This window comes from Folsomia candida, unplaced genomic scaffold, assembly GCF_002217175.1.
Source record: "Folsomia candida strain VU population unplaced genomic scaffold, ASM221717v1 Fcan01_Sc008, whole genome shotgun sequence".
Taxonomy (NCBI): Eukaryota; Metazoa; Arthropoda; class Collembola; order Entomobryomorpha; family Isotomidae; genus Folsomia; species Folsomia candida.
Window position 1 is genome coordinate 1,268,886 of NW_019091200.1, and position 27,038 is coordinate 1,295,923.

General features: G+C 39.4%; 1 protein-coding gene across 4 annotated transcripts; it reads right to left on the bottom strand.

The window, feature by feature from the left end:
• Nucleotides 1-2,775: 2,775 nt before the first annotated feature.
• Nucleotides 2,776-26,004, bottom strand: LOC110853148. 4 transcript variants are annotated; one of them, XM_035854461.1, is made up of 5 exons: nt 24,490-26,004; nt 22,968-24,064; nt 20,422-21,502; nt 5,356-6,018; nt 2,776-3,994 (listed from the first exon to the last, which is right to left on the bottom strand). In XM_035854461.1, the coding sequence occupies exons 3-5, from the start codon at nt 20,609-20,611 to the stop codon at nt 3,459-3,461; spliced, it is 1,389 nt and encodes a 462-aa protein (XP_035710354.1). In that variant the 5' UTR covers nt 20,612-21,502; nt 22,968-24,064; nt 24,490-26,004; the 3' UTR covers nt 2,776-3,458. The 4 variants fall into 4 exon arrangements, with proteins under 4 accessions (XP_035710354.1, XP_035710351.1, XP_035710353.1 ...); XM_035854458.1 differs by having other exon boundaries at nt 24,486-26,004; XM_035854460.1 differs by having other exon boundaries at nt 20,422-24,064; nt 24,486-26,004.
• Nucleotides 26,005-27,038: the final 1,034 nt, after the last annotated feature.

A 27,038-nucleotide genomic window follows, 5' to 3' on the forward strand; every position in this document is an offset into this window, starting at 1 on the left:
AGTAACCACTTGCAAGAAATAGAGGGGAAAAAATGGGTTTTACAGGTATTTTGACCTGCAAGAAATAAGAGGCGCAAAAAGCTACTCCCCGCCGCTGTATTTAATATGGTGCGTGGCTAGATGGTGCATATTTCTTGCACTTTCATTCAGTTTCTTGAACTTCACATTTATTTTGTTTCTTACTTTGCAAGAAATGTAGTAAGCCCGAAAGAAACGAAACCCTGCAAGTAATCACTCGCAAGAAATGGTTTTTGCGGCTATTTTGATTTGCAAGAAATGGTAGGTGCAAGAAACTCCTTTTCGCAGCTATAGTTCAGGGGATGCGTAGCTGGATGGCGTATGTTTCTTGCACTTTCTCCCAGTTTTTTTCACCTCCAATTCCTACGTTTCTTTTTTTCCGGTGTAAAAAATGTTGTAAACCCTCCAGAAACGAAACCCTGCTTTCGCCCGTCCACCGGTGGACGGGTTGATGGAGCTGATGACGCCTTTGAGAGAAGAGTTAGTGTGGTTATAAGTCAGCCTTCACCACCCTTCAGGGGACGATTACTTACTTACCTTGCTTTCTTCAGGACCAGACCACGGTGAAAAAGTGAGCTCTGCTGCTTTCTCTTTCCGCCAAGATTTATTTAATGTTCGTCCTCCGCGTTCGTCGTGAGTAATTTAATCGAAGGTTGGAGCAGAGAGTTTGAAGGTTGTGTGTGCCGTGTGTCGCATCTGGACGAATATTATTATTATGTGCAAGGAATAGTCTTTAAATTTCAATCTATTTTGGAAATTCTGCCCACTTTCACCTCCATCCAATCCACCAGATGCGATATTTAGGTCCATTCCCAAACCCAAATTGAGTGCACACTGACCATTTGAATCATGCAGAAACACGATCTATCAAATTTGTTACGAGATGAGATGCGCTGCCATCTGCGTTTTACGACTTGCTTTCTCCATTATTATAATATTATTCCAGTTCCAAAACGACAACTTGAATCAGATTTGAATCAATTTTATTAACTTTTCATATTCACGTCGCTTTTCTTGGAATATTTAGAATAAGTAAGTAAAAGTTTGAGTATAAAGGAATTCTATATCTGTAAATACATACATATGTAAATGTAGGAGGTAAATTTAAATATGTACACTCAAATATACACAAGTTAGGTAAGTACATAGGTATGCAAGACATACAAAGGGGTGCATTTTTTAACAGAGGTGGGCAAAAATACTTTGTTAAAATGAAGTGTTTTGAGGTTCGTTCTTCGCAGGGTTTGGATTTCCAGGGGTGTAACACCCACAAAAACAAGAGAATCTACGTGCAGAAAGCAACAATCCATGTCTATCCATGAAAATACAGGTTTTGTGAAGAAATTAATTTTTTTTTCGCTATCAAAATACTTCAAAAAGTAATAAAAACGATATATTTGACCGCGATAAAAATTTAATTGCTTTACAAAACCACAATTTTCGTACGACTTCTGTTTTCTCCACGTAAATTTTCGTATTTTTGTGGGTGTTACAACCTTGGAAATCCAAACCCTCAGAAAAAAGGAGCCCAAAATACTACATTTTCCCAAAATATTTTGCCCACCCCTGCCATTTAGCAGTATATTAGTTGGCGACGACATTCAGTAAATCTAACCACATTAAAATATTATACGTACGTACGCCATTCATTCATTCTCATTAGCACCAGCAGCACAGAAGAAGAGCCTTCGATTCACATAAAACTAATAGTCCAACCACCACCAGCTTTTTAGCAGGAGCAGTGCTGGCAATAGCAATTGAAATAATGTCCTCTCTTTTATCCAGCTCCTCTCAAGAAACACTGTCATCGTCGTTAATTACTCGAATATAATATATATTGAGGGATCGATATGCCTAATTGCCACTTATTTCTCTCCTTATATACTTTACCTTACCTTACCTTATCTATCGCAGTTAACTTTAATTAAGTTGTCATCAGAGTCAGGAGGGAGGTAGGAGAAGGAGGAAGAAGAGGTGAAAGTTGAGGTGAAAGCATACCCGTCACGAGTCTATATAATCATTTAATTTGTCCTCCCCCGTCCTTGAGGAAAAACCCGTTCAAAAAATAAATTCTGTCCGCACATACAAATACTTACAATGCACATGTCAGACATGTTTCGCACGGATCTTCTTGAAACCAGCACTAAAATATCAAGAAACTAAACACAAACAATAGTTAGTATGACATTTGAGCACTTCTGCAGAATTCGCGAAATGACGAAGGTTTTAAGTTGGCAAAATCACGAATTTTCACCATGCGAAACTATACGGAGTTCATCTCTCCGCTTTCCGATTTTCTCCTGCGCTTCTCTTCACCAGGTCATCGGTTTTCGCCTTTCATTCAAAATTGAGTTTATTAATTTCCTAACCAAGTTTTCAACCAATTTTTCATATTTGGCTTTTAAATAATTTTTTAACAATTTTTAATATTTTATGGATCCAATTAAGTTCCTATCACTGGAAATTATTTTTCAAAATTGGTTCACAAAAGTGGATTCGATTTTTTTTCTTTAGCGTTGTATGTTTTTTAAAGATTTTAAGGGCAACTATCTTTAAAAACAAAGTGAGATGTTAGCTCTTACCAACTTATTACACGTAGGAAACTTGGTATATTTGTTTTTCTTTTGTTCAAATACAAATAAAAATAAGCAATGTGAAAGAAATTTTTAAAAATAATCCACTATTCTCATCCAATTTTTTTTTTAAATTCCACTGATAAGAATTTAATTTTCATCTTCAATATTAAAAAGTGTTGAAAAATTATTTAAAAGCCAAAGATGAAAAATCGGTTGAGAACTTGGCTCGTAAATTAATAAACTTAATTTTTCATGCAAGGTGAAAACTGTGAACTGATGACCTGGTGAAGAGAAGCGTAGGAGAAAATTGGAAAGCGGAGAGATGAACTCCGTATAGTTTCGCATGGTGAAAATGCGTGATTTTGCCAACTTAAAACCTTCGCCATTTCGCGAATTCTGCAGAAGTGCTCAAGTGTCACACCAAATGTTATTTGTGTTTGGTTCTTTGATATTTTAGTGCTGGTTTCAAGAAGATCCGTGCGAAACATGTCTGACATGTGCATTGTTAGCGGGAGAAAGCAGTGGCCGCGGAAGCCGATGTGGGGGACATGTGGGAACATTAACATTGTAGGATAGGGGAGGGAGGAGTTTATATAACATGGGGAGATGATGCGGACATCGAACAACCGTGGGGACATTGCCCCTCTGTTCCGCGGCCACTGAGTAAAAATGATATGAGAGGAAAAGGAACAAGAGAAACTAAGGAGCTTTCTCTTCTCTGATATACTTTCTCTCTTATCGACTATTTTTTTACCAGTCCAGAGTCACCTCAAGAGTTTACAAGTTCGGTTTAATTACAGTTTTAATAGGGCCGCTTAAATACTTGATTCCTCACTATCTAGATTGTTACCGGGTCGTTTGGAATCAGCTAAAATGAAGCCCTCCACTGCTCCCAGCACGACCACAAAATGGCATTAAATTTTCAGATATGTCGCTCCTCCACACGAGCAGAAAAGCTAGGGTCACAAGTAGGAAAATGTTGCCCCCACTTTTTCCCAGGGCAGAAGAACTGTTCAGATTTTTTAAGTCACCACCACCACCGTCCTTCAAACTGCGGACGTCGTCGTCGTCCTCGCCCGAATTGGCGGTGTCGTCGTCCGCATCGAAATTGGCCAGGGCGACGGAAGAGTCTTTTCTGTTCTTGTCGTTTGACGGGGTGTGCACGAGTTCGGAGTCGGAGGGAACTTCTTCCTCTTTGTTGGAGACGGACCGCTCCCCCGACCCGCCGCCGGCACGACTGTCCTCGTCGTCGTCGAGGTCGTCGTCACGTGGGGAAAGGGGGAGAGGGACAGGTTTCACGTCGTTGCACAAGGGTTCCGTGCAGTAACAGAATTCCACCGAGTTGGCTTTCTTGCAGTCGTTTAGTCGGTACTTGGAGCAGGCTCGGGACACGTTGAGGCCTGAAAGGCAAGAAAAGAGAAGAGAAATTTATGGGGGAAAATGTATCATGTTTGTTTATGGAAGCAGGCATTACTGTGTCAAGTGAGATGTTGGGTTGGGTGGATCAGAAGAGTGAAATGCAACGCCATGGCAGAGGTGTACCGGTACGTGTGGTACCCTAAATCCCCGGTTTTAACAGTAGCTCGACCCATATATCAAATTAATGGTATTAACGAGTAGATCATTTCTACATAAAAATTCCCAACTTTTACACTCAAAATTTGTCAGAAATCATCAAAATGTGCGCAAAAAATAAAACAAAATGCGTTTTTTGTGCATATTTTGATTTTCCTTGACCTATTTTAACTGTAAAAATGTGGAATTTTTTGTAGAAATAATCTACTCATTGATACCTTCATTTGATGCATGTATGGGTCGACCCTACGTCAGTTCACTTTAAATTTAGAGTACTAAACGGTAGGTAGGTGGTCACAGGTAGCGGCACACCTCTGACGCCTTTTACTAAACTTGCACATATGGCATGGCCAACAAATCACTTTCTCCACCAACCAGTAGACAATAACGAGTTGCCATTTCATGTTACGTATGTATTTACGTCAGCCAAATATGTATGGACATACCCTCGATCTCTACATAATAACTATATCGTCCTGATTCCCTTGACCTTTATCCCGCCCATTATGGCCCCGCATCACATCAAACAGACTGCAACTACTTATGATATTTTACCACCACGACCACTCCGGCGATGTTATTGTCAGACAAAGTGCAACAAAATGTATCAAGCAGCACGAAGTTGTAGGAGAGAAAGCCATTTATCCATTCACGTGCACACAACCGGCACGACGTCTCCTTTCTCACTCTTCACAACTTTCCAAAAACCATGAACTTCTTCTTCTTCTCTCGAAACTGCGCTAAAACTAAGCCTTTTCATGATTTATGTATCACACATCTTCTCACAAATCCCCCAATTTATCAAAAGTATATTAAACCGTGAAGCACTAAACGGTCTTCCTCGCTCTCCTCGAGTTCTAATAAACCGTCGAAAACGCACATACCGAAGTAGCTTCAGTCCCACTTCACCCCAACCACGCCCACGACAGCGCAGGAACACTGTATCTCATCTATAGATTGAATTTCAGTAAAAATCTCACTTTGCCCCCGACCACACCCGCTGTTTTTGAGGGGGTGTGGTCCGATTTACTCAAAAGTTGGTACAATTTTCCCCCGGGGTCGTAAGTATGATGCCGCAAACTTATCTCAATTATCTCACGCTATCCTACTTACAGACAGACGGACGGACGGACGGACAGACGGACAAAGTCTTCACCTTCAGTAATAAAGTAACATATGTACGTACCATGCACCCTGAGAATACATCCTCCAAAACCAGGTGGGCAGTTGAACTCGTATGAATTGGCGTTTTCTGGGGTGAATTCCGCACAGTCGGCGATTTCTCTGGGATCCTCTCTCCCAAACATGGCGAGGATGTCTTTCGCCTCGCGAGACACGCGGTTCGGAGGAAGGCAGACGTAGCATCTTTGTCGATTCAGGGGGGAGGAATGAGAATGGGGCCCACTTTCGCCCCTAATTTGACCATAGCTTCGACCATTATCGTTCCTATTACGATTATTATTATCACGACGATCGCTGGATCCAGTATCATGGTAATTGTTGTGGTGGTGGTTGGTGCTATGGGTGTGGTGCCTGGTTTGGCCGGAGGGAGACGGGTAGTTTCCACCACCGATCCCGTAGTGGGCTCGGTCCACTCGGGAGGTGGAGGTGAGATAGTGGCGTCGCAGCTGGTGGTACGCCTCGACCGGGTCGTACGTGTCTTCCTCACCTTCGAGAGGGTCCAGGCGGAAGGGTTCGTCTTGCAGGGAGAGGTGGCTCGTTTGTGTGATGAGGTCGCTGGGGGACGGGACGTGGTGGTGGAGATGGCTGGGATGAGTTGTCACGTTTCGATGGCGGTGAAAGTGCGAGTGGTGAAAGTAGTTGGGTGGTGTGGCAGAGTTTGGAAGGCCTGGAAGGGAAAAAACGATTTTTAAGCATGGACACGAATTGTACATTAGTATAATAGAAATTTCTCCAAAATGTTCCTAGGAAATTTATGAAACGGTCAAAATTTATGCGTATTATACATTAAAATAGAAATTTTCGTCTTTAAAAATTTGCCCGGAAATTTCTGAAATAACGAATTTTGAATTTAAATAGAAATTTCTTCTCCAAAAAAAAGAACCCCGGAAGTGAATGCACTAAAATAGAAACTTCTTGTCCAAAAAGGTCTCCGGGAATTTATGAAACAGTCAAAATTTAAGCGAATTGTAAATTACAGATAAAATAGAAATTTATTCTTCAATAATTCCCCCGAAATTTATGAACCAGTCAAAATTTAATAGAGTAAAATAGCACTTTCTCCTTAAAATGTTCCCATTTAATTTCCTAAATCTCAAATTTTGTCTCTAATCCTAATTGAAATCTCCCCCCGCTTATATACATACTTTGTCATTAAATATAAAATTTAGCCCAGTTTTACTCTTACTCTCCATTAATTCACCCCACTTTATAAACCATTAAAATTCTGGCCTCATAACACCCAAACTGCAAATTCCCCCGTACCGATATTTGCTCAACGTATTACTCTGTCTTCTACTTTCTCGCTGGGAGAAAGTAGTTCGAGTTGAAGAGTTGAATTCTAAAATCCATCCATTCATCTGAGCGATGGATTGCTCCAGTTACTTTGCACGGCCCAGTTTATTACATGAGCTCCGTTTGGCTGACTGACTTTCTCCACTTGCTCGGAATAAGTAGGACTTTCCTTCACCTTTACGATTATTATTATCATGCTCCCTCCCATTGCTTGAATGGACAGGGAGAGAGAGAAAGTTTGGCTTATGTACTTACTTACTTACCTACTACTCATCTAAGGATAAGCTAAGGTAAGGGAACGTAACGGTTATCACAAACATTGACCCGAGCTTATACCCGTCGTAATGCAATATCTTGAGTGAGTGACACGCCGGAGCATCTTCATCCGCAGCAGGGGTGGGCAAAATACTGGGGGAAAATATAGGGTTTTGAGCTCTTTTCTTCCCCACGTTTCGGGTTAATGAGGACAAACCAATATATCGATGACAGAATATGGGCAAAAAAATGAAGACACACAAATCTGGCAAATGTAAAAATAAGGAGACTTTTATTTAATTTTTCCTAGAAAACTTGAGTGTTTTAGGTCTGTAGCCTTATACAATTCGACTTTGTCACTAATTCCATTCTTTTAGAGAATACAGCAGTAAGACGAAAATTTAGATTTTGGATGAAATTATGTTTTTATAAGGGTCAAAATACTTAAATGTTTTAAAATCTCGAAAACAATGTATTTTGACGGCAATAAAAAGTTAAATTCTTCACAAACCCTTTATTTTCGCAAGACTGCAGTATTCTCACCGTAGATTTTCGCCTTTTTGTGGGTGTAACATCCCAGGTAATCCAAACCCTGGGAAGAACGTTGCTCAAAATCCCGTATTTTGCCCACCCCTGCTCCTTATCTCATAGTCGGATTACTTACTTTCGAAGAGGAGAAAGTCCTCCAAAAACAAAATCAACTTTCCAAGAAGATGAAGCGCCCAACTTGGACCTGACAAGTGGGCAGCGAAGCGTGAATATGAAGCCAAAAGGGAAAATAGAAAGGTGGGAATGGATAGAGTTACGTAAGTACGTAGTTGGAATTAAAGTTGGATTATTCACGAGATTCGGGTATCTCTCCATCTCTCTCTCGTGCAGATGCTGAAATTTGCGTTTAACCAGTTTTCCTAGTATTTAAGCACTAGTAGAAAAAATTGCTCAAGAAGTTTGCATATAATGAATTGAGGAATCCCTCATTACGCAAATTGCAGGTGGCAAAAATTACGAAACGCTTTTAATTAATTAGGAATTCTTTAGAGTGAAACATAGAATTTTAAAGAATGGTAGGACCAAATTCTTACAGTGGTCGCAGAAGCCGTGAGGACATGTGGGGACTTTAGCATTGTAGGATAGGGGAGGGAGGGGTTTATGTAACATGGGCAGATGATGGGGACATCGAGTAACCGTGGGGACTGCCCCTCCGTCCCCACGCTTTCGCGGCCACTGGCCCCTCGTCGTCTCCAGGTGGACTTTGTTTAAAATGTCCTTCAGAAAGGTCGTCGATTTTTAGCACAAGAAAAATAAGGACGGAAGGAAACAGATGCTTTCTCTTTCTTTCTCTTCTTCCTGTTCCTTCTGGTCCCTCGAGACAAGAAAAACGGCACTTTCTCAACAACCCATGGTCCACATGCGACTCAAAGTGAGAAACATGGACAAAGTTTATTTCTGCGTTGGCGGAATAAATAGTAAAACAAACAAAAGAAGTGGGTGGCCCCATCGCTTACTTTACTCCAAGCAAAAGACGTAGCTGCATGGACACAATGTTGGTCATTACGTTGTCATTTTTGCCTTTTTGTTTCAAAATCTCATCTCCCACAGAATTGTTTTGTTTCGTTGTTTGATTACTTTACAGTGCACACTGTTTTCTCCACCACCATCATCGTCATCCCAAAATTACCATATTTGCAACGTTGCGTTGCATGGTTGGTAAATAAACGTGGATTTGTTACACGCCATAAATTTACCTGTTTAATGGCCTCTTTTGCCTGATAAGTAACCAACCAAACCACACATTTCTTCCACCTCCGCACAATTGGAAAGTGGGTTTCAATGAGAGAAACACTTTCACTTGGTGATCAAACATTCCCATAATTTGGTACAATGGACTCGAAAATACCAACATTACCATCGCCACGCCATTTATTCCTTGGTGGTGCACATCTGCCATTCTGCATTCTCACCAAGTTCCTCCTCGCAGCTTAAGTCAGATTAAATTTAGCTAGGTGTGAAGAAAAGGTTGTGATAAGAACAAGAAGGAACAAAAGTGTGGCCCGTTCTCGCTTTCTCTTCGGAAATTTATTCCCTCTCTGCCACCAACAGGATTCCCCGGCTAGGCAGAAATACCATACCACCTTCCCTCTCATCTGCCCACTAGCGTCCAATACAGACTTACCTAATGCAGAATATAATGCAGTCACAATTCGGGGGAGAGAACACCGATGAGGCCAACAAACTCTAACGCTGGTGAGGAAGAATATCAAGCAGTGTTTCGAGGGAAAGTAATCACTTGCAAGAAATGACGGGGAGAAAGTGGGTTTTTTGCAGGTATTTTGACCTGCAAGAAATGCCAGGTACAAGAAATGACTTCCCGCCGCTATAAATAGTTCATAAGGCGCGTGGCTAGATGGCGCATATTCCTTGTAGTTTCTCCCAGTTTCTTGCACCTTGCATTTCTTGCATTTCTTTCTTTGCAGTGCAAGAAATGTAGTAAACCCGCCAGATAGTGGTTTTTTACAGCAAAATATTTTGATCTGCACGAAATGCAAGGCATAAAAAGCTATTTCCCGCCACTATATATCATACAGTACGTGGTTAGATAGCGCATATTTCTTGCACATTCTCCCAGTTTCTTGCACCTCGCATTTTTTGCGTTTCTTACTTCGCATTGCAAAAAATGCAGCAACCCCGCAAGAAACGAAACACTGAGGACAAGGGGAAGAGTGTTCGGCTTACTTGTACACATCATCGCGTCATCCCATAACTTTGCCATATGCGACAACACAATCTCCTAGTCCTACTCGTCGTCCAATTTAAATCCCCAAAGCAAGAAGTGAACGGGGGGAAGGAGGTGAGACGAGGAGATCGAGTTAAGCTAATGGATAAACCAACAACCTTTTATTCCGACAGATTCGAGCAGGCAACTTTCTCTCGATTGCAGATTTCAGCCAGACCAGACTGACAAATTAATGGGGAACAGAATGACCATTTGCTCCCAACACCTGAGCTGAGCACCACCACCACCGCCAATTTTATCCCTGGGATGAACACTAATTAAAGAAATAGTACACACTCAAATTATACAGAGAGTGTGTTGTGCTGCTGTATGAAATTCACGAATGCAGCGCTGACTGACTGAGTGAAAGTGGAGGATGGACGAACAAATAAATAAGTAAACAAACAAACAAACAAGTGCTACCCGGTTTCGTGTATTGTATGACATGCAATCTTGGAAATCGGATTTTTGTCAATATTGGTTTTGATTTTGAACTTCCATGTAGGGAAGTCGAATTCTGCTCATGAATACAAACGAACAAAGTTCGTTGTTGTCAATCCATTACTTTGATAACATTTTCAGTGACAGTTTGTCGGGGTCAGCGAGTTAACGGATGGTTTATTTATAAATACTTTTACCACCCTCACCACCACCACTGCACTCTAAAAAATGCGGTTACAAATGTAATTATGATAATCGGGGTGTTACCATTTCGGTGATAGTAAGCTTTCACTTGACTAAACTTGACTTGAATAAAGGTTGATTTGACTTGACTTAACTTGCTGTGTGATAGACTGTCACCGAGCTAGTAATGGATCTTCCCACGTGGTAATTCCGCTGTAACCGAGCGGTGACATATTACCACCACCGGTAGTAAAATTTTTAGAGTGCACAAAACCAACCAGTTGGCCAGGCTTTCACTCTCCCTCACTCTCTCGTGAAAATGAATATTCAACCAAAATAGATGACGAGCTGTGTCCGTGGATGGAAAAGTAAGTAAATGAAGTTGGTTGGTTCTGGTGAAAGCAGGAAGTTTGTTAATCAATCAATCAATCCAGAAACCATCCTGCCTCGGAAAATAGCAACAGCTTAATTAATCCTGCTCCATCCAGGTTTGGTTTAGTACATATGCACAACCAGGCTTTCACCTCAACCTCCCCTCCCCTTCACTCCACTTTGCATATTACAAAGCCCCAAAAGTATTTACACTTGCATGTCCTTTCTCTTCTCTCCCTCTCTCCGCACCACCACGACCACTTTTACAGGCAAAGCCCCTGCTCACTTCATCACCATAAAGTAGGTGAAGCTAAGAGCGTGACAGGCAATGTCATCATCATGTGTGTGTATCTCGTACGGGTGAATTGGGCTTCATGTCACTATCAATTTGATCACATTATGACATGACTGGCATCACCCAAGGAGGAGGAGGAGGAGGAAGGTACATGCCGTAATAGCGTGTCGGCAGTAACATCGTCGTCCTCGGCGTCATCATCCACTTACTTTGCTCTCTCTGCATTTCATTTCATTTTTGTGGCGTGGCTTTCTCAAATGGAGGTGGCCCAGCGTATGCGGTCTGGTTTTGAGCAGACTAGTGTAAATCGATGGCAAATTTAGTTAGTATGAAATTTTGCGAGATTGTCACGTTTGGCAGAGATATTTGCACCCGAAGAGGAGAAAACGCGCATTAAAGGCGACAAATTGTACGCTTTTCAAATTTTTGTGCGCTTTCTCCTCTTCGGATGCAAATCTCTTTGCCAAACGTGACCATTGGGAGATCAATCAGTTTGCAAATTTTACGCTAATTAAATTTACGACCGATTGACACTATTTTGCTCAAAATCGTATCGCATACGCTGGGCCACCCCTATTTCTGCGTTGATGGAGTAAATAGAACGTAAACCAACAAAACCTTCTTCAATACCAAAAAAAACTTTTCTTTTTTTCCCTTTCCCCATCTGAAGACGACCAAACCACTAAAAAGGAGCTACTCCTCCACCTCCACCTCCTCCTCCTACCTGCCCAACCATCCATCCATCCGTCATGCATAATGCATACTAACGAACTAACTACCTTATCCATTCGTATAAGAAAACTATCCATCTCATCGCATCGCCCAATCCACCCCACCATGCACGAATCCGAAACTTGCACTCAATCCGAAATCCGATTCCCAAATCAGAGGAATCTTTCTTTTCCCCTTCCGCCCAAGTCCAAACCAAATGCAAACTTGATGAGATAATCCAATCTTTTCTTGTACCTAGTCATCCTCAGAGAGAGAGAGAAAGCAAGTAAGGAAAATAAAGTGGAGAATGCGGCTCGAGGCGATTCTAAATAAACTCCGTTTTCACAAATCCAGTCCTTCCTTCCTCCTTTTACTTACGCAAGTAATTCGTATTTTTAACTTTCTCTCTCTCTCTCGCTGCCTAAGTAAATAATGGTTCAAATATTGATCCAATAACTAACTAACTCATGTATGTAGTTAGCGAGTTAGTCGGCTGAATATCCATTTCTGTTGGCTCGCCCTCATTAAAACTTTTATCAATCGGGCCAATTTCCTACCCAGTTTGTTCTCCATATTAGTATTGGTATTATTAGTGGATCATTACTACGGGACGAGGAGGAGGACAAGATTGATAGTGAGGCGTACATATGTAGAGGAAATAATGATACGTGTAGAAATCCCATCTTGTTTATTCTACCGGGAAAAACACGGTCAGTGTGGATGTGTGGATACTTTGGGGTATGTATGTAGATATGTATTTGTGGTCTGGTTTGGTCTGGTCTGGTCGATATCATGATGATGGGTAAGTAAAGTAAAAGTAAATACATAGGTCGGACATGGAGTGAAAGTAGCGTATCATGCATTATAGTTTTAGGCAGGTTGGATAAACTTGGAGGAGGAAATTGAATCGCGAGGAATAACAGAGCCCCATCGATGGAAGGCGACCCTTCTCACTTTTTAAATAAGTTGGGCAGTTTTAACCCCTTATCTGCAAAACGACTAGAAAAAGAAGACTTGGACGCTGACAAAGAGGATGGGGAGGACGACGAGTTTATGCACTCTAAAAAATCTGGTGACAAATGTGACAAACTGGTGATCTGAGTTGTTACCACCTTGATAGAAATATGCTTCCCCTTGGTGGTAGGCTGTCACCGAGCTAGTGGTGGGTGTTCCTATTTATGAAATTCCGGTGTAACCGATCGGCGATATATTATCACCGTCCAGTAAAGTCACATATTCTGTTCAAAATCTGTTAGAGTCACATATATACTCGGTCGGTACTGGTACTGATTTATAATATTTAACTTCCTACCGGATTGGTAATAGTTTGGTTCTGAATGGTGAATAACCGGTAATCTCCGTTATTACCGTGCCGGTAGAGTCATATATCTGCTCCGGTGAGTAATGATTTTCTAAGAGTGTATGTACACTCACCGGTCGGTGATAATCCGTTACTAAAATTTCTTAGTGTGCAGCAAGCTTTACTTTACTTTCCTTGCTTACATTTCTTGTTTGTAATTCGCCGAAGCCGTAGAAAAGCTAGGAGTCCCGAATTTCTTTGTCTTGTTTCCCACGACGGAGAAGCGGCGGAGAAAGTTTTGAAGGTAAATCATGAACTTAGACAAAGTCGAGAAGGAGGAAGGTCGGGTCGGGTCGAGTTAACTCTCTCAACTTGTTCTCTAAATCTCTAAATCGTGACGGGAAAGAATGTCATGTCCAACTCGGTTAAAGGGGGGAAAACAGGCGAGCGGGCTAAACGAGGAGAAAGGAGGGAAAAGAAATTGATTTGTTATGTACAAGTCTTTTTCTCGAGGAGAAGAAGAACTAAAGTATTAAATACATCCAATCTAAGCAGCTCTACTCCATCTCACTCTTCGTCTTACTTAACTTGCACACAGATACGAACGGAGTTACGTACCTGCTCTGGTGAAGTGCTCATTTTCTGGAAATCACTTCATTTCCACTTCCTATCCGTACTTGAGACCGGCAAGGAAGCGTTTTGTTTTTGCCCGTTTTTTTTCTTTACAACGGGAGAAAGTTCTACTTTAAAACTGCGCTTTTTTCGGTGTAATTTATTTATTACGTTGTAAATAAGGATGAAGTAGAGTATATATGTTAGTAATATTTGGGTTAAAATTGTGTCCAGCGTAAATTTTTAGAATTTCTTATCTTGGAATAACATATCAGGCTTGGAAATACAGATATGTAATTAGTGCTAATTTTCTTGGGAGAAATCAGTTCTGCATCTGAGACCTTCATGGCAGCGTTTTATTTTTATCTGCTCTTTTTTTTGTACAGGAGAAAGTTCCGTTTTAAAGGAGAAAGTGGGAATTTTTCGGTTTAATTAATTTATTACGTTATAAATAAGTATGAAGTAGTATTTGGGTTAGAACTGTATCGACTGTAAATTTTCGGGGAGCATAAGGTTTCTTATCTGGGACAAATATAAGGCTTCAAAATAATTAGTGTTCCTTTTCCTTGGGAAAATCACGTCCTATCTGTATCTGAAACACTCGAAGCAGCATTTTAGTTTTGCCCAATTTTTTTTATAGGAAAACGTTCTACTTTCACGGGATAAAGCTCCACTTTAAAGGAGGAATCGTACTTATTTTGGCGTAATTAATTTCATAAAATGAAGTAAGTACATAATAATTAAGTTAGAATTGTGTCCAACGTAAATTCTGACTACAGGAACATTTATCTTGGACAAATATCAGACCTCGAAATAATTAGTGCTCAATTTTCTTAAGAAAAATCACTTCATTTCTGTATCTCAAGGCAGCCAAATTTTTTTCCACAAATTATTTTTAAAGGAGAAACCGTAATACTTATTTAACTGTAATTAATTTATGCCATGAAGTAATAATTGGGTTGGAATTGTGTCCATTCGAGGAACACAAGGTTTCTTATCTTGGACAAGTATCAGACCTCGAAATAATTTCCGTAGAGTACAAACTCGTGTTCCACCACGTTTATTTCTTTTCATACATACTAATAAATATTACGCTAGTCCTGCCCAATCCGTCACAACATTTTGCAAATCGTGTTTTTCATTTAAATGATTACACCCATCCAAACCAAACTAGTAATAAATACTGGAGAAAGTTAAGTACAAAGTATGTGGTACCAAAAAATAATAATGGTGACGATGACGTTACCTGATAAAAATAACCAGAGGGTGGATATGTATTGACCAAAAATCGCTGAAATATGGATTTAATATTTATGAAAAAAAAACTTAAAACATTTTTGTTTGTTCGGAAATTTGTATCAAGAAAACCATAAAAATGCGCATTTTCGTAAAATTCCGTCCAGCATCGTTGAGATAGATATTTATTTTTGAAAAAATATCTAAAATATTTACGTATTTTCGAAATAATAACCGAAATATTTATAAAAATTTATAGGTCCGGAACCCGAGAAATATGTAAAAATATTTTCAAATTTTTGTGACCTATTCAAATTAGGAAACACACCCACAAAGTTTGACCGTCGGTCGTCATCCTATAAAAAATCAAAATAAATACATATCCGCCCTCTGAACATAGCTCTACTTCATTCACTTAATTTGCCCCGTAATCAGGACAAGGATCGAAATCCAGGGAAAAAATAGTAATTTGCACCTGGCTTGTCCCATATTCAAAATTTTAGCCAAACAGCAGGGAACTGGCACCAGGGTCGCACTGACTGACTTTCACTTGATTTTCACTGCCCGTCCAGCCATCAATCTTCTTTCACCAAGTAATTAACTTCACCACTCCATTTTAAAAATGTATGACGAGTCCGCGTCCTCCCGGTGGAAAGTAACCTTCGAACACTACCCAAGAATTAGCGGGTGGCAATTTTCCACAATTTTCCCCCTTTCTCGTTCGCCCGTTATGTAATACACAACTTTTACCACTAGTTTCTACGCGAGGACAAAAAAATTTATTTGAAACGCCCATGAATTTCATTTACCCAATTATTACATAACGAGCCAACAACAAGTTTCGCACAGGGTATTGATCGAATATTGGCGATTCTTATCGCTCAATCAGCCTTAAAAATATCATATATAATTATACACCTCGCTTGACAGGTTTCCCTTCAAAGTTATAAGTAATTGGTTGACATTTCAAAAATCAGATTGAAAAAAATAGTACCATAACATTTCCTTATCTAAAGTAAAATATCTACACTGTGCACTTTTATTCAATTCCGAGTAAATTTGCGTCGTTTTTCTGGCTAATATGTCACAAAAAGAGTCGTCATATAAAAAAAATACTTTCACTCACAAGGGAGGTCTCCCAGCGTATGCTCTCAGATTTTGAGCAAACTAGTGTCAATCGAGCACAAATTGAAATAATGTGAAATTTGCAAACGGCACGATCTCCCAATGGTCACGTTTGGCAGAGATATTTGCATCCGAGGAGGAGAAAGTGTACTTCAAAATTGACACATTTTACACTTTCAAAATTTACTGCGCGTTTTCTCCTCTTCGGATGCAAATATCTCTGCCAAACGTGCCCATTTGGAGATCGTATCGTTTGCAAATTTCATACTAATTAAATTTGTCCTCGACTGACACTAATTTTCTCAAAATCCGAGAGCATACGCTGGGAGATCTCCATTGTTAGAAAATCCACCCAACATATTTATGATGACCGATTGGTTACGTATACTTAGTCCTGCATAAAAAATTCATCCCAACTCAAAATTCATCTTCCTGTCGTATTTATATCACAGTAAGTACTTTGAGCATACATATTTTGTGTAACGAGACTGTTGACACTGTCGTTCGCGTCTGTCTACAAATTTGCGTCACCACGATGACGGTTTGAACTCTGTCTGGCCACCACCACATAAACCGCACCCACCCTCGCATAAATTATTCACCTGTGCCGCAATTTCCCATAAATAAAAATAAATACGTACAACATGCACGAGATTACGTACAACAAAGGATTAATTTCCTTATTGCTTTCACTCTTGACTTTGTGTCTCTTAATGGCGTTTTTTTCTCTCTCTTAAGACAGGTAGCAAATCAACCTTTTGTTTGTCAATTGGAGTGTATTGGAAGCACTTTTCGTTACGCAAGGTTCCATGTCCGTCCACCCCTTTTCTCGTGGTTCGACTTCTTTCTGAGCGTTTTTTGTAACATTGCATGTCTCCCTTTTTGTGCGGGACCTGCCCTCTTAATTTCGTAAACGTGGCGTATGTATTTATGTAATGGCACGGCATTGTTGTTGTTCAATCGACATTTGGCGACTACGTACGTACACGGATACACAAAAGTAAGTTGTGGAGGGCAACTCAATGAATGTATTGGGCAAGAGTAATCCTAATAATAATAATGATGATGATGAAGACGATGATAATAAATAGTTAGAAAGCGTGTAACCAAGGGGTGAAAGCAGTGTGTTGTGTGATAAAATGAATATCGTACCGTTTTTTACGGTCGAAAGTCAGTTGAAATAGACACGTCTGACGTGTTTTCGACATTTGTGACCTCAAAGTGTCGAAGGTCAAAGTGACGTATTTCGTTTGAAAGCGCTTTTAAACTACTGTCAATTTGAGCCCTCACATGATGCCGTTCTAATAATTATGACCTATGACCCGGCACCGTGACCTCGTGACCCATCTACGAACTCGGCCTTCACCTTAAGGTTAAGATTTTACATTGAAAGTTTCAATTTTGCATCGTTCACGAGTTATCGGGCCAACGAACGGACGGACACAACGATCTTATAAAAGGCTTTCACCTCGTATTAATAAATAGTCGTAGTAGTATTTCCAACAAGAAACTGAACCCTTTATTCTTGGTTAGCTATTTAACTAATGAGTAATGTTGTGTAAATGTAAGTATACGATTTCTGCCCTGCTTTTCATTCTATTCTCTGATCGTCTACTCTTGAACTGAATGTTAATTTAGGTGTTGTAAAACGATATTATTTATGCATGCCGGGTGGCAATAATTACGGTGCGGTACTATTTACACAAAAGCGCAGAATACGTAATGGAGGGTGTCGTAAAAGAATGCATATTTACAATGTCAACCATAAACACATACATGCCTAATTACTTTATGCTTTTTTTCGCTTTACACAGCTTTATCGTGCCTTTTATTGACGGGACACATCTTAAGATTGTGCTTTATTTTATGGCAGCGGCGGCCTCATTACAGAACAAAGAAGAAGAAATCTGTGTGGAGAATAGTAATGATGCATTTCTCATAAAATAAAACCATGTAAATATGAATGTGGCCAAACAACAAGTCATCAACCGTGATTTGCTTTGTATGCGGTTTTTTTTGCTGGATGGCATGATAAGCGAAATTATGTGACCTGTCGGGTCTCATTTTTCCCACGAATGCATGTGAATATCTAAACTTCGCCATCCCACCAAACTTTGCATGCTCACTTTCACTCACTTAAGGAAAATTGACTTCTGAACTAACGAGCCCCGACCTGTAGACATTTAATCTCATCGTTACTTGGTCTGCTCAGGCTGGATTTCTCCCTCGATGAAAGTGGGAGTGGTGTCTACAGCAATTTTTGCACATTGCCAACCAGTCAACCAACCAACCATCATCATCATCGACTCCCTGATTGACTTATGTATGCCAAAAGTAATATGTACCCTCCGAAAAAAAGTGAAGCCAGCAGGTTCCTGTCGTGTAATGTAATGTGGGGCTGAATAATTCCTACAATTTTCTTCTCCTCATCCCGTAAAATAAAAATGAAATGTTATGCTGATGGTGACACGACGAGGCTAAAAATGCGTGGTTATTACGCTTTTTATCGCCCTGCATTTGTGTGTGGATTAGATGGAAATATTTATAACAACGGGGTTGGTGTGTACATACTGGCAACACCACACCATCAACAAAACAAAACCAGTGATTCGCACTATAACACAGGTATGTCGTAGTGTGTAATAAATGGTAATAATCAATATTGGACCTCTGATAAATAATGGGTGGAGTGATATAAAACCCCGATTTATGGCCCATAGTTTCACCCGTAATGGCAAATTAATGGGGGGAATGTCCCATACCATTTAATCAACTCGGCCATTCGGGGACATACATATCCACACACTTTTGGAGAAATGGAATGAAAGAAATGACAACTTAGCATTATTATGTAACTCTCTATTTTCGAATAACTTTTTTGTTTTGGGGGGACACACTTAACATTTTTTTATGGTCAAGTAAACCTCTAATTGTGCATAAACCGAATGCATTTAATTGGCCCACTTTCTTTTCTAGGGTAAATAAATAGGATGGGAAATGAAATATGTAGGTGATTGGAAAAAATGGAAAAAATTGTGAATAAAAACTATATTTTTTCGAGGAACTTTCAATTAAGATTTTTAATTTTATGTCAAATGGGTATCACGTTTTATAAAATGAATGAATATAATTGGCCCAATTTCTAGGTTAAATATGAGAAATTAGATAAATAAACGAGCTGATTGGAAAAAAAATTGTGAACAAATTGCTTAAAAATTATAATCAAAAATTCTCGAAATATTTATCAGAAGGTTGCAAACTGCATGTTTTAAATTAATAATACTCAATTTCAGAACGGAGTCTAAATTCAAAATCTAAAAATAACTACCAAATTCAACAACCACTAGAAAAAAAATAAGTTTTGAAAAACCTTCAAAGAAATTTTGCACAAAAATCTAAATTTAATTTCCGCTCTTCCAACCGTGTCGACCTTGGATGGGCAAGACAATGAATATGTAGGTCGCCCAGGCTGTTAATTGGTCCAAGAGGACTCATCTTATTCTCGTCGAGAGAACAAGGGGAAGGTGATTATATTAAGTATTACTTACGCCCCATGTTTAATATTCAACAAAGATCTCAAGGTTATTTTAGTCCCGAGCTTATTTTGATACACTTCTTCTCCTCACTCGCTAATCTACTCTTTTAATTGGGGCAACAAAAGTGCATAAAATCCAGAATCTGCTCCAAACTAATTAAATTTTGCACCAGCGAAACCGAATTAATTTGTCATTTTCTGAAAATATAATGTTACAAAATTCTCGCGGAGGTGAGAGCTAATTAGTTGTTGCGAAATTATGTACGAGGAAGTTTTCCGTAATTATTATTGAGAAATGGCATGCATTCCTGAGAGTCGTAAAATAAAAAGTAGTAGTGGCAATGGCAACCTTGGAGGAGGTTTGATACCATCTGCAGGTACTGGTAGAGGTGGAAGGGTGGGTGGTTCGTGGTGGTGAAAGCTGTGAGTTAGTGGACCGGAAGGAAGTTGCAATTTGTGGAAAATTGCGTTATGCGGGTTTGGATAAATCGACATGCCGGTAAATATTTTGGATTTAATTTTTGGCAATTTTTTTCGCATTCGTAAAATTGTTAGTGGGGAACATTTTTTTTGAATTGTTGAAATTTTTGCTGGAACAATTATAATTGTTGATAAATCTTTTCTCATTTGCATTTAAATGCGAAACCCGAAAATTATTGGGAAACATTTTTTTAAGAATTAACGACATTTTGCTGGACGGAATAATTACAATTTTTGGCAATTTTTTCTTCTCATTAATAAATTTGAAACCAGAAAAGGGAAACTTTTTTAAGAGTTACTAAATTATGCGATTTTGTACCTGAAGCTATAATTTTTTACCATTTCTTTCTCGTTAACAAACGTGAAGCGAAGCCATAAACTTATTGGGAAACATGTTTCTACATTTTTGATCCTAATAATTACTGAATAATGAACTTGCGAACTTTTTCTAGAACTTACCTGCATTTTGAAGTACACAAAAGATCGCGAAGACAAGTCCGACCTTCACCAGGGATGAGAAATTCATCCATTTCCCATTTCTCAAAAGGAAAGCAGGATTATTACTCTTCATTCCGAAAAACCCCGTCGGGAAGACGTTCCCCTCACGGCGAGGAGGGCGAAGAAAAAATGAGCTTATCTTCATCACCATTATTCTCGAGGTGTTCTTCTTCTTCTTCTACGAATGAATGCACCTTTTCAACAAGAACAATATTTCTCCCCGCGTTGTCAAAAAGTGCGAAATTGTCCACATTTTTATTATAAAACTTAAGTCACATATTTAATTAATAATAAATGCACACACAGTTCAATTTAGAGGCAAATTGTTGTAACGGAACACAGCAGGTTTGGTTTAGCAGCACAACAATTCTTCAATTTTAGCCACTATTTTTTGACATTATTTCATATTTATTCTAGACAATATTTGACAGGGTCGGATGTCCGACAAGCGACACAATTTTTCACTCTTCTTCCCGTGATAACATCATATTTCAAATGTAACGTGACCTGAGCCAAGTGCCATAATGACGATTTATGTGCGTTGCTTTCTCCTCCTCCTCTGGTAAATATAATCGTATCATGTGAAACTTAACTTATCTCTTCTTGTGAGGAGAAGTATCTAGATATGTCCTAGTTTTTTTTTCTTTCCGGGATGCCGGAATCCGTAGAGAAAATCTTTTTGACCTCAAACTGTCACCGGCGATTTATATCTGTATCAATTTCAATATTCATTCATATTATTATTCAATACTTGGAGAGAGAACCATGTTCTTCTTTGAAGTAAACTTAATATTTTATGGGGACGAAGATTCCGTTCAGATCGGATCGGATCACGGCCAAGGAAAAGAAATGTCACTTATTCACTTTGATTTTATTTCACTTTTGATTTTGCTTAGTTTACACAATTTTTTTGTAGTATTTTATTTTTATTTTTGAGATATGATGAGGTTACTGAGACTGATATGACATCGGATGTTGCACACTCGCCCCGTTAATAAAACACTCACTCATCTCTTGACACGACGGTGTCAGAGGCAGGCAACTGTGTGGACGTAAAGTGAAGGAAATAAGTATTGGTTGGAGATCGAGAGATGAAAGAAAGGTTGGTCGGTTGGTTGGTGGGTCGTGGGTGTCAAAAAGTTAAGCCGGCTCAGGCAGAGATGAGATGACGAGTGGATTTGACACATATTAAAATGTCGAGTGTCGTCCATCTGCCAAATCTCATAATACATAAAAACGATATGGGTGAGAAGACTTATCTTGGAGGGGATTTTGTAAACATTGGTGTGATGGAGGAGAAAATGTGCTTTTTAAGGGAAAATATCGCCTAAATGTATCTATTTCTGGGGATAGGACGTCATCCATCACATCACACCCACTAGTTATTGACCTAGCGTAGACAAGGGTTTCGTTTCTTGTGGGTTTGCTACATTTCTTGGACTGGAAAAGAAGACATGCAAGAAATGCGAGGTGCAAGAAAATGGGAGAAAGTGCAAGAAATATGAGCAATCTAGCCACGTGCTGTATGAAGTATCGCGACTTTCTTGCGCCTTGCATTTCTTGCAGGTCAAAATACATGCAAGAAACCACTTTCTCCCCCTTATTTCTTGCAAGTGTTTACTTTCACCCGAAATAAACACTGATCCACTCTAGATTTCTGTACGCAACTGCTACACACAAACACACACAAGATTTACATATCATAATGATATCCTCTCATTTCATTAGAAACGTGTATTTGCATGTGTAGCGACCTGAACATTATAACGACTCGTCTGACCAAGTGGAAAATACAACTTTCTTCTCTGCCATCCATCCATCCATCCATCCATCGCAAAGCAGGGCACGAGGGGGTCATTATAATTCAAAATTCATGAGGATTCAATCTGACTCTGGGAGTGAATTGAGGGAGGTAATTAAGCCCAGGCTACCACCACCATCACCAACCACGTATTAAAACTAAAACCTCGCTCCCCTCTCTTTAAACCAGCAGGAGCAGTGGCAGTGTCCCCGGCCGCGGATGAAGTCATGGGGACATTTGGGGACGTTTAACATTGTGGGATATGGGGAGGGAGGGGTTTATATAACATGGGGAGATGATGCCGACGTCGGACAAGCGTGGGGACATTGTCCGCGGCCACTGGGTGAGGAGCAATTCTATAAATGCTGCAATCCATGAATTTGAATTATATTCTATTTCTTCCACCATGAGAATTATTTAGAATTCATACAGCGTCCTCCTCCTCCTCGAGTCGTTCTGCAAATATGTATGCAGCCAAACTCTGTGGGACGGGAAAGATAGACCAGAATTTAAATGGCGCAGCTTATGCATACTTCTTCTTCCTTCTCAACTATTGAATTGAATCGTGTCCCTCTCCTATTTAAGCCCCATGCAGCCAGGCGACTACCCATTATTCGTGGTAATGATAAATTTATAAATTATTTTCTCCCACCAAACCAACCTTGCTTTCACCTTGCTTTCGTATTCGCTATTAAGAAAAGTCAACCTGTTTCTTATTCTCCTTGGCCATGCAGTCTTTTGGTGAATTATTCAATCCGAAATTCATGAGATGTTTTGCCCAAGATGTGAAATTCAATTTTACAAAATCAAAAGTCCAGTCGGTGAAGAAACATGACTGATTTTTTGGCAAGAGGGGGACGTGGCTGGTTGCATTTTGGCCTCATTTGTAAAGCAATGAGATTCGGGGGCTGTTAAGCGTTCAGAAAAATTTAAATCTGGTTGTTGCACTTTGGTTTTTGGAGGAGAATTAGATGGGTGGGTGCCGTTGTTGGTGGGTTGTTGGATTCGCCCTTGAGGGAGCTACTGCTTGAAATGAAAATGAAGTGGATCTCGCTCGCGGAAGGACAAAACAGGGCTATCAGTACGACATGAAATATTCATGGGACACAGTCTAAATTTTTAAGGAGGGGAAATCCCATCCTCGAAAATCCATCTGGCAAGTAGGAGAAGAAACCTTAGTTGAATTAATCCTGGAATCGTGGAGGAAGAGCTGGTGGTGCGTCAAAGATGTCCAGGTTTGGTTGGTTGGTCGGATTGAAATTGAAATTAAGAGATGCAGTTTTAAGAAATTGATGCCCAACTTGAACTAATTTGTCGGCCTTGGGAATAAATTGAGTAGTTGCGGTGTCTGAGATTTCGGGGGGTAAAGTTTCTTTTGCTGTGACGACGCCACGAATACGACGCGGTACAAATGGTGACTTGTCGTGGACGGAGAGAGGAGGACCACCTGTAATTTTGGTGGTTTTAGGTTATTCCGATCGGAGAATCAGGACGAGACGACTGGCAACTTTTCTCCTTGAATGATTACATCAGGGGTTTCACTCGAACCATATTTCCCTCAGATTTTGCATAATCCAACTTTCTCCCTTTTTTTCATGATGCACTCTGGAGAATAGATTTCTTGTAAGAACGAGGGAAAAAAGTGGGTCGTGGAATGGAATATTACGAAATAAATAAATGCATTCAGTTCCAAGTGCTCAATTGAATGCAAAAGATTTTTTGGGAAATTTAGTTTTAAAATTGCACAGCACAAAAATGGGACGTATTTATATATCGTTGCAGAAGGAGGCGAAGTATGACTATCTACCAGAGATCGGATATGTATTCAGATATTTTAAACTTTTTTATTTAATGATGATGAACGATCAAACTTTGTGGGTGTTCGCTTACTCGAATAGATCAAAAAAATTCAAAACATTTTTACATCGTAAAAATAGGTTTTCAGAAATGTAAATATATTTATAAACCTTTCCGGTATTAATTGAAGAATATGTAAATATGTTACGTATAGTTTTATTCAAAAAATTCATGTATTTTTTAAATATTTCAAAGACGAAAAAACGTCAAAAAATCCAGAGATTTTTTACAAATTTTGTGAAAGTTCTTATTTTTCCGTACATATTTCGTACATATTTTAGCGTTTTTCTCCTCAATATTAAATACATATTCCACCCATTTTTCGCAAATACATATCCGCCCTCTGATGACACACATAAGTACATACATACAACACGAGACTAAAATTAAGATTTATCGTCCCCGTTCTTCACCCAAAATGTTGTTCCTTGTTCTGCCCGCTTTCACTTTGAACAAAGTTTTTGAAGACTTTCTATCTCACGAGAAGAAGATGAAGATGAAGAAACGACAACAATGAGCAAGTTTCCCCTCCTACGTGTCCCACCCACCCACTTACTTACTTATCTACCAGGCGTCTGACTGTCTCCGTCCGTCCGTAGGTGCCCGCTTTTCTAGTGGGGACGACAACTTTCCCATTAAATTAGGAATTTACGACACGGCACGACATGAACGACACGTCACATCAAATCACATCGTCACATCGTCCAAAACCCATCTATTTTCGCAAAGTTGTTCTTGTTGTCGCCGACTTTTTTCCTCCGCTTTTGCTATTTCACCGGAACGAAGAACATGACAAGTCGACACCGACAACTGAATAAAATTGATGAAGAAGAGACGATGGGGTTGAGATTTTTTGGCAGTTTTCTATCCTATTTTATTGTCAAAGTAGAGCTATAGAAAAGAAGTGGCCGTGCTGTGAGTGACGGTTACATGCGAACATTTAGTGTTTGATCTTCTGTTCAGAATTTTAGTTAATAATAAATTATAACACGAAACGAATGATGATGATTTTGATTGAGGTGAGAAGAAAGGCTTTCACTTTTTTGGCTGATTTTCAAAGTACGTGTTGCACTTTCACTACTATTTTTTGCTTTTATTTACACACCAACTTTATTTAAATTATGTAACAAGGTACGAAATTTAATCCGGTTTGTCAACAAAAGCGGTAAATTTTGTAATATGTTTTGTCTCAGAAATCGGTAAATTTTCAATTTTCAGAATAAATATATATGAGTTTTCGTCCAATTTTAATCCAGCTATAAATATTTAAAGTAACACGGTGCGAAATTTAATCCAATATTTGACCCGTCAAAATAGTTGAATTTTTGAATATGTTTTGTCTCAGAAATTTTCTTAAATTTTTAACCCGTTTTGTCTCAGAAATCTTAAATTTTCAATTTTCAGCGAGTTTTCTTCCAATTTTAATTCGCCCCTGCTTCACAATTTTTTATCTTCACACACATCAACTATCTTTAAATCAACACCGGTACGAAATTGAATCCAATATTTAAAATCGTTAAATTTTTAAATATGTTTTGTCTCAGAAACCTTCAATTTTCAGAATTATCTATGAATTCGATACATAATATTTTAATTCGTCCCTGCTTTCTCTTCTCTTCTTTCCTGAATATGCATGAGTATTTGTAGTTCCTCTCGGATATGTTGACCTATTGTGAGATATTGATTCTTGTTTTTTTGTGTGCCACTGATAAAATTTTAATGGTATTGATTGCCCCTTCAAGATGAAAGGGGAGGAAGAAGAAGACTGCACAAATAATGCAGTTGCGTGTTATGTATATTCCCGTCTCACTTGGTGGACTGGCCGTGGACGTGGAGGAGCAGGAGATTTGATGGTGAGGCAACATGCAACAGTTCGGCTAGCTCCCTGACTCTGACTGGGACTGGGAACAGCTCGCCGTCAAGACCTTATCATCCCAGTGGTCGTCGTGGCAGTCGCAATCCTGCATGGGCAAAGTGGAATTGGCTGCGAGAAAGCTCTAGTGAAAGCAGAGTTGGTTTTCTTGGTGGTCGTGTTCGCTCTTTCATTCCACACACGGCCACTCTGCTGTATGTACTCGTATGTGGAGAAGGCTCGTATTAAATACAAAATAAATAATACATACGAAAACGCTTTGTATTTATGTGGCGTAAAGAAAGTGGTGGAGGAGAAGAAGGAGAAAGAAATGAGAAATTTCCTTGTATCAACAAACCCCAAAAGAGAACTTTTTCGGATTTTGGGGACTTTGTAGGTTTCACAATTTTGATGTTTTTTTTTTGTAGGTAGGGACGAGGTTTTTGTGAATGGGAGTGAATTAATTGTATTTATTGCATATTCAGAAATGTTGAATTACTCGGGTGTAGTCAGTGTTTCGTTTTTTGCGGGTCAAAATATTTGCAAAAACCATTTTCTTTTCTTGCCTGTATTTCTTGTAAGTGGTTACTTGCACCTGGAACACTGCTCATAGTTTCACTGTATACTTTAACTTTACATATGCCCACGCTCAATTTGTGCAGCCAAAAAATTATTTCAATCTTGAGAAACCCCCACGACATTCTTACTTACTTTTCCGTGATGAATGATGACAACTCTCTTCGAGATTTTAGTAACTTTTAGTATTTGGCTATCCTCTCATCGTCCAGAAAGAAGAGCTCTTAAGAGACGAAAGATAAACACGAAAAGTCAAAAATACATAAAGTGCATAATATGGATGGCTAGATTACTTGACTGGAATAAACTAACATACTTATTTTTCTTCTCATTCTGCCCCTTCCAGTGTTTCGCGTGAAAGTAACTACTTGCAAGAAATAACGGGAAGAAAGTGTTTTTTTGCAGCTATTTTGCCCTGCAAGAAATGCAAGGTGCAAGAAACTACGCCCCGATGCCATATTTCATATGGCGCATATTTTTTGCGCTTTTTCG

Bases quoted from the DNA above. Each gene is read 5' to 3' on its own strand.
- LOC110853148 (XM_035854461.1), bottom strand. From the start codon at position 20,611: ATGGTGATGAAGATAAGCTCATTTTTTCTTCGCCCTCCTCGCCGTGAG. The intron at 6,019-20,421 runs GTAAGTTCTAGA...TTTCCCTTCCAG, and splicing joins TTGTGTACTTCAAAATGCAG to GCCTTCCAAACTCTGCCACA. The intron at 3,995-5,355 runs GTACGTACATAT...CTTGCCTTTCAG, and splicing joins ATGTATTCTCAGGGTGCATG to GCCTCAACGTGTCCCGAGCC.